Raw genomic sequence first — 12,118 nt, 5'->3', positions numbered from 1 at the left:
ACATACCCTCTCTTCTTTATCTTCCAAGCTTTGGGGTGGCTCTCATCATTTCCCACATGGACTGTGGTAAGTCTCCCTAACTCCATTTCACCCTCTCTAATGTGTACTCAGTACGTCATGAAGCTGATCATGGCCTGCCTCTGCTTAAAACCCTTCAGTGCTTTCCCCATCGCCCGAACACAGCCCAGATGCCACAGCCGGGTGTGGTCTCTCAATACATCTCCAGCTTCAACTCCCACAGTCCTGCTTTGTCCTACCTTAGGATCCAACAATTGCAAACCACTTTCAGTTCCCTGAACATGCTTCTGTGCCTCCACATCTGTTTGTTCCTCTGTCTAAAAGCCATTCCCTGTTTTATCAACACTGTAAACTTCTCTTGAGCCTTTAAGACCCAGTGTGGTTATCATCTCCTCCGTGAAGCAATCCCTTACTCTCTGAGTGTCACCAACTTCTGCAGAATAAATCACTCCCTGCTCTGAGGTACAACTGTACCTTCTGCGTATTGTTATTATCATATTTTACACATATATACTATACTACATATCCTGCATCATGTTTTTCTTTAACTTGACTATTCCTCCTAAACAAGTAAGTTTCCTTAAAGACAGGGATACATTCTTGAGAATTAGTACCATGTTTGCTACTTGAAGGCAATTTATAAATACTAAAAGAATGAATAAATACAACCAATTAAATATATGAAACTAATTAAAATCGCAGTATAAAACTATACATAATACCCCAAAGTGTCTGAGTGAAAGACAGGGAATGTGCTTTAAAACCACAAAAGTCACACCAATTTTACCTGATGCCACTGGGATAGTACAGCCTGCAGCCTTTAGTGCTTTCACCGCATCACACACGCGGGCAGGATAGACACAAACAGCAGCTGTAGTGATGCCTATGAAAAAAGAAATCATAGCAGCCTTCTGTATGTGAAGTTCGATTTGCACAATATGCTTTTAATTATTATTTATGGAACAACACTGGCAGAAATCAAACAGAGAAAAAAATTCCCCTACGATGCTGTAACAAATTAAAAGGTTTTTACTTTCCACATTCCCTTCCAGTTCTTGAGGACGTGGATCAATTTCTCATCATTATAGTCCTTGAATAAAACAATTGTGATACATCGTTCTGTGAGGGTAACAAGACTCCTTTTTAAAAATTCCTAAATAGTAAACTCGGTGAAAATATTTTATTTCATGTAAATAACAAAATCCAGATTTTTGTAGCATTCAAACAAACAGTGGATGAAGAAAAAAGTAAGTGAACCTTACAGGGTGGTACAGCAAAATGACTTAACTAATCTCTCTTCTTTTACAAGAAATAATAAAACATGAATCTGGAACCCCCATTTGGAGGAATAAGCTCTTAAAAATAAAAATTAAAAGATCGAATAGGCACCATAAAACAAAACAATAACATAATACCATAAGACTAATACAAAGTTGTTACTTTTTTTAGCCCCTCTCCCCCAAAGTTGTTACCTTGAAGTGCAATAAACAGGTGGTGTTTTTATTGTCAGCTCAAAAGAAACATCATAAATATTTTTCAAAAGCTGTGGCGTTTCTTAGGTCTGCAAGTTATCTACAAATTATTTGGAATAAAATACCTGCATTGGGCCAATGCAACATCTCCAGTTGCACTCATCACAGACAGGCACTCAGGAACCACGGAGCAACGCTTCCTGGAAAGACCTGGCTCCTAAAATCAGCCCAGCAAGTAACAAGATACGTTGTCTTGGAAACACCGTTTTGCCTTCCATCTCTCGTTTTCCTCAGTTAGAAATAAGGTGATGGATTCTCAAAGGTCTCTTCCATTTCAAAAACGTTAAGGTTCTAAACTTATGGCAACTTTAGAAAGTCCTCTCTTTCATGTACACTAAAAGAGTGAATAAAACTTTTTTCAAAAGATCTAACCTAATATACAAGCATGCAATGTTTCCCATTTGCATTTTATTCTCAACAGTATTTCATTTACTCACAGAAAATACTTTATGCATGAGATGTAATTATTAAGTAATGAGACCGGCTTTTTCACATGTGGGTAGGGAATCAGAATCAGCATTTTCAGAATCACTAGACAGAAAACTTCCAAAACTAAAGAACTGGAAAGAAAAATCAAGAAACTCTCTACCAGCAACTTTAATCCACAATGGAAAGAACTGACCTAAAAATGAGACTCAGATTCTCCCCCTGCTATCTTTCAAAGAAGAATCTCAATTATTTGTCTATGTATACAATGTTATCCTGAATTTTATTGTTGCTATAGTTTTAGCAGCTGAATCTTGTCTTAAGTCCTCTTAGATTTAATATTCAGTATTGTAAAGAGGTAAACACCACACATTATACACAACATTACCTTTATCCTGCATATTTAAAGCTTTTAAGAGATCTTCTCGGATTGGATACTTGGCTTTATAACAAAGCCTTTGAATGTTGGAGGATGTGTCATCGCCCGAAAGTGTAGTAAGATCTATAAAGGTAACAGCTTTCAGGAGCCAAGCAGCCTGGTTTGAGAAAAAAGTAAAAATGATGTTAAAAAATAAATTAATCTCCAATCCAGTTAGTTAGTAGAGAATCATCAGGCAAACATGCGTGCTAAAACCTGATATCTATACTGTTCTAAGGCATATCATTCTAATATATGATATAAACATTGCTCAAGAAGAGCATTACATAGAATAAAATAAAAGGGAGGAGAGTAGCCTTAAATTTTTTTTCTCCCATAGATATGCCAAAATGAAACTCTAAGCAATCAAGTCTCCCCACATCTGTCTTCTCCATCTCATTCACAAGGAGCCCCTCAATAGGAGGTCGTAGGAACAAAAGCGTTTCTATCTTACATTTTACCTCCAGCCATGGGATCTGGGATGAGACATTATAAAAAGAGTCTCTAACTTCTTTGTTTCAACTTAATCCAATTTCATTTATCAAACAACATTTATATTTCGCAACTCATTCTGATGAATTTCCTTTTATCTTTTCAATCAGAATATTTCCAAGGATGAACAAAATGTGAGATGTCACCCAAAAGGATTCAATCACAGTATTTTGCCTCACTTGCAAAATGAACTCTGAATTCCTTTTAGTCCTGTGATGCATAGCACGTCTTTGGTTGATATACGTGGAAGAATATGCTTACCGTGATCACTCCACGAAACATCATTTTTTGAAATTTGAAAAATTATTTATGAAAATTAATAGTAAGGGAAACACAATGGTCAAAGGTGGTCAACTACTATTATACATAAGGGTCTCACTCGTGGGCACACCAGCTTTAGATGTTATGGTTTGAAATTTAAAATAGAAGACAACCAAAGAAGGTATGTCTAAGAAACCGAATAAATGTGTTGCAAAAATATGCCATTTAATTCACTCATGAATAAAGATGCCTCAGATTCATTTGCAGCTTTGCCACTCAAGAGTGATAAGCTTTTTAACTTGTTTGGATAAATGTGTTATCTTTCTCCAACCCATCATCATCATATATGAATTATTAAAATAAGTCATGGACAGCTGCAATCTTTTAAGTTCAGATGCATCTTGAGCGAAATTCAATACTGTGGCCTTGAGGGAAGAGCCCAGGCATTGTAAGCTACAGGAAGAGAATGCTCAAGGAGAACCCTTACCTGCCACTCCTTTTTCACAATTCTGCGAGCCTGGATTTGTTCTGCACGCCTCAGAACTGCTGGTTGATTCACCTGTATTTTGGAGATCCAGCTGAGGTCTAAAAGGGAATAAAGAATACTTTTTAAAACCTGAAAGTTTTATTAAATATATTCACCTATTTTTTACATGGTCCTTGAAAGGATATATTTATCATTTGGCATCAAAGCTCTTTTAAAGCTTATGTTTCTTTTTCACACAACTACAAATAAATAACCTTGTTGAAGGCAGCCCAGTCGTGAAAAGGCATACTTCATGCAAAATTAAGTACATTTGGAACTGGAAGAACCTGTTATCGATTCATTACAGAGATATGTCTAACAATGGGGGGAAATGTTCAGTGTGCTACCCATACCACGTGCCTCACTTTTGACAGCAAAGACTTATGTGTGAGTGCCCAGTCCAGGAGAGCAAATGATTAATACATATTTAAGTGAATTAATGTTGGGGCTTAAAGGAATCCTTGATCACTACCCCCTTACTGACAAGATTAATATCTACTAGATGCTGATATGATACAGCCCATTCTTCCCTCAAAGGAGAATTTTGCAGAATGTATTAGAAATTATAACACTGATAGAACAGAAGTTAGAAAAAGGAAAAGAAAAAACAAACTGTTCAAAATTCCAGGAGACGTTTCTGTTGCTTCGGTTTTGCAATGCTCTCTCCTACCTCCATCCCACCCTCCGTTCTCTTCTGGTTGACTGTCATCTCTACTTTAAGACGCAGTTAAGTGTTTTACTTTGTGAAAACACTGCCTGCTCCCCAGATAGAGCCAACATTTGTATATACCTCTACTACAGAATTTGTATTTAATACATCAAGGAATTGCAATAAAATTGTCTCTTGTGCTTCTTATATTGTGAGTCATGACCTTATTCATCTTTGAGTGTCTAACACCAAACGTAGCATCTGGTGACCGTGCATTTCAACTTCATCAATACTCTAAAACACAAGCGGCTTCACAGTAAATTGAGCACATATCCCTTTACCTTCTATAACTAACCTCACTTCTATAACCCTCTAGCAACCTCATGTTTTTCAATAATCGTATAAGAGCCTTAAAGGACTACTGCGGAAAAGGTTATTGATGAGGAAATATGTCACAATTCTACATTTCTTTATAATGTGATGGGGAAAACTGCTGATTGCATACTGTACTATGAAATATCACAAATAATAATAAAGTACGTGCATCCACCACAAAGATAAAATCACCAAGAAAATCAGTTTCTACAAAAGACATTTTCTCTCTCTCTCTCTCTCATTCTCTTCCACTTGATTCTTATCAATTTTAATGGTATAGAATCCAAGTTAGCTTTTGAGTGATTAATAATGATATTCTTATTTAAATATCACTGAAGAGTTTGGGTGCTTTTTGTTTCTAATTAAATTATTCTGTTAGCTGAAATCTTCTAACAAAACAGATTTTTAACATTTCAATCCATCTGCTCCTCAAAGACACTGTAGGTTTTCCTGCTTGTCTGCTGAGCCAAGTTCACAGAGAGTTGGGAGTCTAAGGTCAGGCAAATGAAATCTGCCACTTCTTATCCACCCAGAGACTGATTTGGTTCTCAGTAGAGGCCAAGGAAATATCATATACCAGATAGACACACTAGACTCATCCCAATTTATCTGAGACCTATAAGAACCTCTTTCTAACCAAAGGTAACGGAGGTGCTTGCTCCCTCGCTCACTCTCTCTTCTCTCTCTCTCTCTCTCTCTCTCTCTCTCTTTCATTTTTAATTACTAGTGATCAGGTTCATGGTAAAGACCGTTTCAGGTAGATTGTAAAAATGAGTGAAGCAAGGAGTTGGATGAAATACAATGCTCACCAAAAGGAAGCTGCTGACAAGAGTATAAGAAGAAAGCCTGTGATGGTACAAGGCTTTGAGGGGCTGTCCTTAATTTCATATAACTCTTCCTGGAAGCTCCTCCCCACCTCTTCTCTACTCCCCACACACTACCAATACCATGGGAAGCACTGCTGCCAGAGAGAGGTCTCAGGCAATCCCAATCTTCATGATCTGGCTTCCTTCTCCCTCTCATGCCCCATCTTCTCTGTTTCTGACAATTCAACTCCGCGGCACAGCCTTTCCAAAGTACTAGGAGTTCACTGACACATTACGTCATGTGCTGTCTCTGGACCTGCGCATGCTGCTTGTTCCTTCTACCTAGAATGCCCTTCTTTATCTTGCCTGTATGGTGACCTCTTATCAACCTTTAAGACTCAGTTCAAGGATCTGAGTAGACATTTTTCCAAAGAAAATATGTCATTGGCCAACAGGTACATGAAAAGGTGCTCAACATCACTAATCATCAGGGAAATGCAAGTCAAAATCACAGTGAGGTGTCATCTCATAACTGTCAGAATGTCATTATCAAAAAGACGAGAAATGAGTGTTGGTGAAGATGTGAAGAAAAAAAGAACCTTTGTGGACTGCTGATGGGAATGAAAATTGGTACAGCCACTATGGAAAACAGTATGAAGGTTACTCAAAAAATGAAAAACAGAACTACCAAATGATCCAGCAATTCCATTTCTGAATATTTATCTGAAGGAAACAAAATCACTATCTCAAAAAGATTTCTGCACCTCCATGTTCACTGCAGCATTATTTACAGTGGCCAATATATAGAAACAATCTACTTGTCTACTGACAAATGAAGGATGAAGAAAATGTGCTATATATACAAAGTGGAATATTATTCAACCACGAAAAAGCAAATCTTGCCATTTGTAACAATATAGATGGACCTTGAGGGCATTATGCTAAGTGAAATAATTCAGACAAAGAAAGACAAATATCGTATGATCTCACTTAGATGTGGAAGCTAAAAAAAACTGAACTAATAGATACAGAGAACAGACTGGTAGTTGACAGAGGCAGGGGGTAGAGGGTGGGAGAAATGGGAGTCAAAAGGTATAAACTTCCATTTATAAAATAAATAAGTCATGAGGATGTAATGTATAGTACAGTGACTATAGTTATTAATGCTGTATTGTATATTTGAAAGTTGCTGATCTTAAAAGTTCTCATCACTAGAAAAAAATAATAACTGTGTGGTAATGAATGCTAACTAGACTTATTGTGGTAATTGTTTCACAATAATACACTTATCAAATCATTATTTTATACACGTCAAACTAATAAATGTTATATGTCAATTATATCTCAATTAAAAAAAAAAAGACTCAATTCAAGTGTCACCTGCTCTATGAACCTTCTCAGGTTGAGCTATTCCTTTGTGTCTTTGTGCTTTCATGCTACTTTACAGTCTAGCTTTAGTACAATTCCCACCATTATAAATGACATGCTGAATGATCTGTCTAAATGTTTTATTTTCTCAGTGGCTTTTAGAAAACTCCAACTGATATTGCCGTGAATATAGACATTCCAATAAATAAGTTTGTGGTTTAGGTTCTCAAAATTCTTGAAAGACATTACCTAATTGTGGTATCTTTTCCCCAAGTTAGCTATTAAAAAAAAAAAAAAAAAATAGTATTTTTCTTTAACTTTACTAGGTATAATTATTCCGTAAAATTATATATATATATATATATATGTATATATAGCATATATATATATATATAACTCTATATATATATTTAAGGTATACAACTTAATGTTTTGATATACATTGTAAATTAATCACCACAATCAAACAATTAAGATATCCGTCACCTCACACATTTACCATTTTTCGTGTGCTCAAAACACGTAAGATCTTAGCACATTTCAAGTATCAATACAATATTGTTAACTACAATCTCATGGCTTACAATAGATCTCCAGAACATATGCATCTTGAATAATGAAACTCTGTACCACAACTGTTTCTGATTAGAAAGGAGTTTAGATCTCCGTAAGAGAAGTTGGGACTAAAGCGTGAGTGGGACATCTGAAGACATTCGCCTTACAAACTACTTTTTAGTACAATCCCCCACCAAAGATTAGAACCCGTGAGGCCTGCTCTCACACTTCTCAGATACCACTTGCCAGAGGTCCCTGCGAGCCCTCTACTGGAGAATGTAATAGGATTACTTCTCTCACAATATCAGCCTCCACTGCTAAAAATATCATTAGCGGTCATAAAATTATCCAGCCCCATATTTAATCTAGCCACAAAATTTGCCTCTGTGACCTCCCATGGTAATGAATTATAAGTGACTATCTCATTTTATTAGCACTTAATTTGCTACTCTTTAATTTCATCAAATAACCCTTGTTCTCATATTATGGGGTCTGGGGAAAGGAAAGGACTGATTGGCCTTTGTTATGTCCTTCATAATTTTTAACATTTTATTCGAGTACCCTTTAGCGTCTCCTTTCCAGAATAGTGATTCTAATGCACACAATCTCATCAGGACCATAGAATCTTCTCTTATGGGGCCAGGAGGGGTTTCAAGTACATGTGCCTTTGGGGAGAATAGACATGAAACCATAATTGGAAGGCAATAATACTCTTTTCTTAAAACTCTCTAGTGAAGGAAATCCCACTGTTTCCTTTAGTATGTCATTTTGGTGGCTTTCAGCCCCTTCTGTCAGTTAGAAATTTGTTCTCAAATACTCTTCTCACAATTTTTTATTATTATTATTTTTCCTGTTTGAATCTTAGTGGAGACGGAGACCACTGTCCCCACAAATCTAATTTGTAGTCTTCTTATCGCTTTCATTTGCGTTTCATTGGATACTCACAATATTCCTAAAACACCGAGTAACTCTACAAAAGGAGGTTTATTTTGTACTTTGATTTTACCTTTGCTCCTGATGGAGAAAAAGAAATTGTGATGCTTTATTAGAGACTTTTACCCCAAAACTTGGGAAAAAGCAAGAAAGATAAAATTTTCCATGTTTTCTCTTTTCATTTTTTCTGGATTTTTATATGTAATTGTACCACCCTAATTTGTTCCCTAGTGATGTCTCTGGTCATTTCCTGATATGTACTTCTATAGTTTTAATCCCAGAGTCTATTATTGAAGACCTCTTCTTACTGTATTCACCTAATTGTCTATTAAATCTGTGTTGTTTATTTTCTATTCTAATTTGCAACTTCCCAGGAATCAGCCATATCCTCCCCTATGCACAAGTGTCTAGCACAGAAATAGTTGCTCAATGAGCTCCATGTATCACAGTAAATTTATTTTTTACTTCAGATACTGAAACTAGTGAAATATCAACTTGATCATGTCTAGTCTTTCAACCTTAGTCCTGGAAAAAATTATCTGGGATAGAAAAAACAGTCCTGGATGTCAGTAAATGCCTGACCCAGATAGGCTCAGAAGATACTAGATTTATATAAATGACAGACTCAGTCTCACCTAGTTCCTAAGCCAAAAAGATTCAAGACAGAGACAAGCAGGTGAGTTCTAGAATTAGTCTTCTTCTCAAAGCCTAGTATCCAATAAACCCTGGGTGAGTCCGTTAGGGCATCCAGGCCCACACTGAACAATAGCCAACTCCCCTAACATTCCACTGTGTAAGCCCAGCCCTTAGAACCCAGACAGATGCTCTAAAAACCAAGACACCAGCAACCTGACAAGAGAGCAACCTGTCAACATATGCTGCCACAGCCCACAGAGCCTTGCTAATATAATATCTCCCCAAAGCCGCTCTGCCCCCTAATCTCAGACTCCCATGCCACATACGTTTGCGACCAGATCGTTCTTTAGGATATCAATCCAAGGCCAGGCGAGTAATAAGTTTACTACACCCTCTGAAATACTTCAACTTAAATTGCCAGCACCAAGTTGAAAGCCAACTTGATCTGCCAATTTGATCAATCTTTTCAATTCTCTGCTTACATTTCATTTCCATCTGCCTAACGCTTCCAGTATGTCTTGCATCTACAGCTACATGGGTTATAACATTCATTCAGAATGTTAGAGGAGTTGGCTTATATCCAATGGGAGCATAGGTGCTTTTGAGGGCTCACTCAGATCCGACTATGACTTACATTTATTCATTCATTAAACTAATACGAAAGGGAGTACCCACGGTGGTACCAGGCACTGCTATAGGCTCTGCACATTCAGCAGCAAATGAAAATACAAAATCCTTACTCTCACAGCCTCACTAATCGAAGAGGCATATAAATACATATTGACTATATTATATAATACATATGGGCTACAATGAGAAGTTTTATGGAGAACCCAGGGACAGGCACAGTCAGGGAAAGTCTCTGATAAGAAAACATTTGAACAGAACCCCAGTTGAAATAGGAAGTGAGCAATGAGGCCACCATCCAGGGAAACAGTGTTCCAAGCAGAGAGAAAGCCAAATGTAAAAGCCCTAAGGCAAGAGTAAACATGTCATATCTAAGGCAAAGAAGCTGTAACTGGAGGAGAGTAAGCACGAGGGTAGAGGAAAAAGTGAGAGAGGAAGTCAAGGGCCACATCGGATAGTAAAATGTTTTCCGAACAGAAGGTCATGACCAATAATGTCATGAAACGAAATTTGTCAGTTGCAACCGGCATTTTAAAAACAAGAAGAAATAGAATAAAATAGAAAACATCAGGGTACACTTCTGAAATACAGGTAGGGATCGTTTATGGAAGTTCTGTTTTAATCACACGTATGTAGGCATGTACTGTGTGGCAATATAAAACACACTACTTATTGTGAGGCATGATAAAGAAGGTTAGAAAACCCTTAGGTCTGACTTTTTTGGCATGGAAGGGACTTTAGATGTGAAATGAGAAGTCTTTGGAGAATTCTGAACAGAAGGCTGCAATGATCTGGCTTACATTTTAAAAGAATGCCTCTGGCGGCTGTGGAGAAGCCAATTAGGAGACTCACACAAGAGCAGGTTGTAGCTTTAACCAGAACACTAGTAGTGGCATGGAGAGTGATCAAAATCTCATCAGACCACTAACTATAGCATTTCCAATATGCCTTTAAAATTTGCCTTTAAACAAACAAGAGCTACTTATTCTCTGGTGCTATTATTCCCATTTGGAGAGTGAATGGTCCAAGAAAAGTTGATATTCCAGAAGCAGCTACAAGATTCACAAAACACAAAGTTGAAGGAATTTTCCTCTGCTCCCTACCCATAAATATCCTCGGGTAAGCATAAGAGTTCACTGATTAGAACTGTTAGGGCTGCGCCCTCTGCCTCCTCTCCTAACTAGCCCATACTCAGAGACTACTAGAGTGAAATCCAACAGCTCTTCCCAATACAAACTATCTGCTGGGCTTTGGTCCTCCTCACTAGCGTGGCCACGTCACCCTGTTTGCCCAGGAGAAACCAGCTGACACCCCTGTCCCATCCAGTTTGTCATTTGTCTTATATATTTCATTTCATTTTTAAACAAACTTATACCAATTTGGGTTTGGTAGACTCCAACTTTTACCTTGGTCTCCAGTAATAGAGTGTGAAAGGCAAATGCAGTGAACAGAGATCTCACTTGAACGTGTGGTTTGCTCCGTAAGAAAACTAAAACTTGACTTTTTGCCACCCTCCCAAACATAACAGAACTATAACACTCCCAGTATGCAGGGCATTCACTGACAACTGAGGGCATTTGAATATCTGTGGCTAGCAACAGCTAAGTCCTTCCAGTCTTGGGTGACAATAGGAGAAGTATGCAAAGCTGTCGTTTCTCTGCAGACATGTGATATAGTAGCATGCCATGCCCTGGCCTGAGCCCAATCCTGCAAGAGATACACCATGCCACCTGTCAGCAGGGTCATGACAAGTGTTTGAACCTGCAGGTTAGAGGAACACGGCATATTTATGGGGGATCTCTAGATTCTCGGAGGAGCACAGACTGAAAGCAATGCTTTTGTCATTTTTATATTCTATATAAAAATGGGCTTAGACTTTTTTATTTAAAAAAATATCTATGAGCAGCAGTGAACTCAAAAAAAATATGTTGAATGAAAAGTTAAATTCTGAATTTATATTTCTCAGGAAAGTTGATGATCTGTACTTTGCACAAAATGCTTTTCAACATTTATCACATGCCAACATATCTCTACAGAGATATCACTGACTCCAAGAAGTCTGGAACTTACACCATCAGCTCTCTTGCTTCTCAGACCTTGGGACTCGGACTAAAATTTACACCATTGGTTCTCCGAGTTCTCAGGTCTTCATACTTGGAATGGAACTATACCATCAGTTCTCCCTGGTCTCCAGCTTGCCAACTGTAGGTCTTTGATTTCTCTGCCTCCATAATTACATTAGCTAATTCCTCACATTAAATCTCTTTATCTATATCTATATCTATCTATATCTATATCTAACTATCTACTACTGATTCTGTTTCTCTAGAGAACTCAGACTAATAAAGATATAATTTCCAAATTATAGGAAATACAGAAGATAGAGAAATAAGTTAAATGATATCATGAAGAAATAATCAGATAAATCTAGCAGTTAGGGCAATCTACAGGTCAGGTAACCAGTATCATCAAACTCATGGCAGTAAAAAAAAAAGG

The 12,118-nt window shown here is 37.4% G+C and overlaps 1 protein-coding gene across 3 annotated transcripts in view; it reads right to left on the bottom strand.

The window, feature by feature from the left end:
* The window catches only part of DERA (deoxyribose-phosphate aldolase), a 134,223-nt gene that overhangs the window by 101,853 nt on the left and 20,252 nt on the right, over positions 1 to 12,118 (bottom strand). For all 3 annotated transcript variants that reach the window (XM_039876444.1, XM_039876443.1, XM_039876445.1), the window contains exons 2-4: positions 3,635 to 3,732; positions 2,365 to 2,512; positions 806 to 901 (exon numbers count right to left, since the gene is read on the bottom strand). In XM_039876444.1, the coding sequence (XP_039732378.1) occupies positions 806 to 901; positions 2,365 to 2,512; positions 3,635 to 3,732 (342 nt within the window). The remainder of the gene's footprint in view (positions 1 to 805; positions 902 to 2,364; positions 2,513 to 3,634; positions 3,733 to 12,118) is intronic.

Source organism: Pteropus medius, unplaced genomic scaffold, assembly GCF_902729225.1.
Source record: "Pteropus medius unplaced genomic scaffold, Ma_sr-lr_union100, whole genome shotgun sequence".
Taxonomy (NCBI): domain Eukaryota; kingdom Metazoa; phylum Chordata; class Mammalia; order Chiroptera; family Pteropodidae; genus Pteropus; species Pteropus medius.
This window is presented reverse-complemented; position numbering and strand designations above follow the sequence as displayed.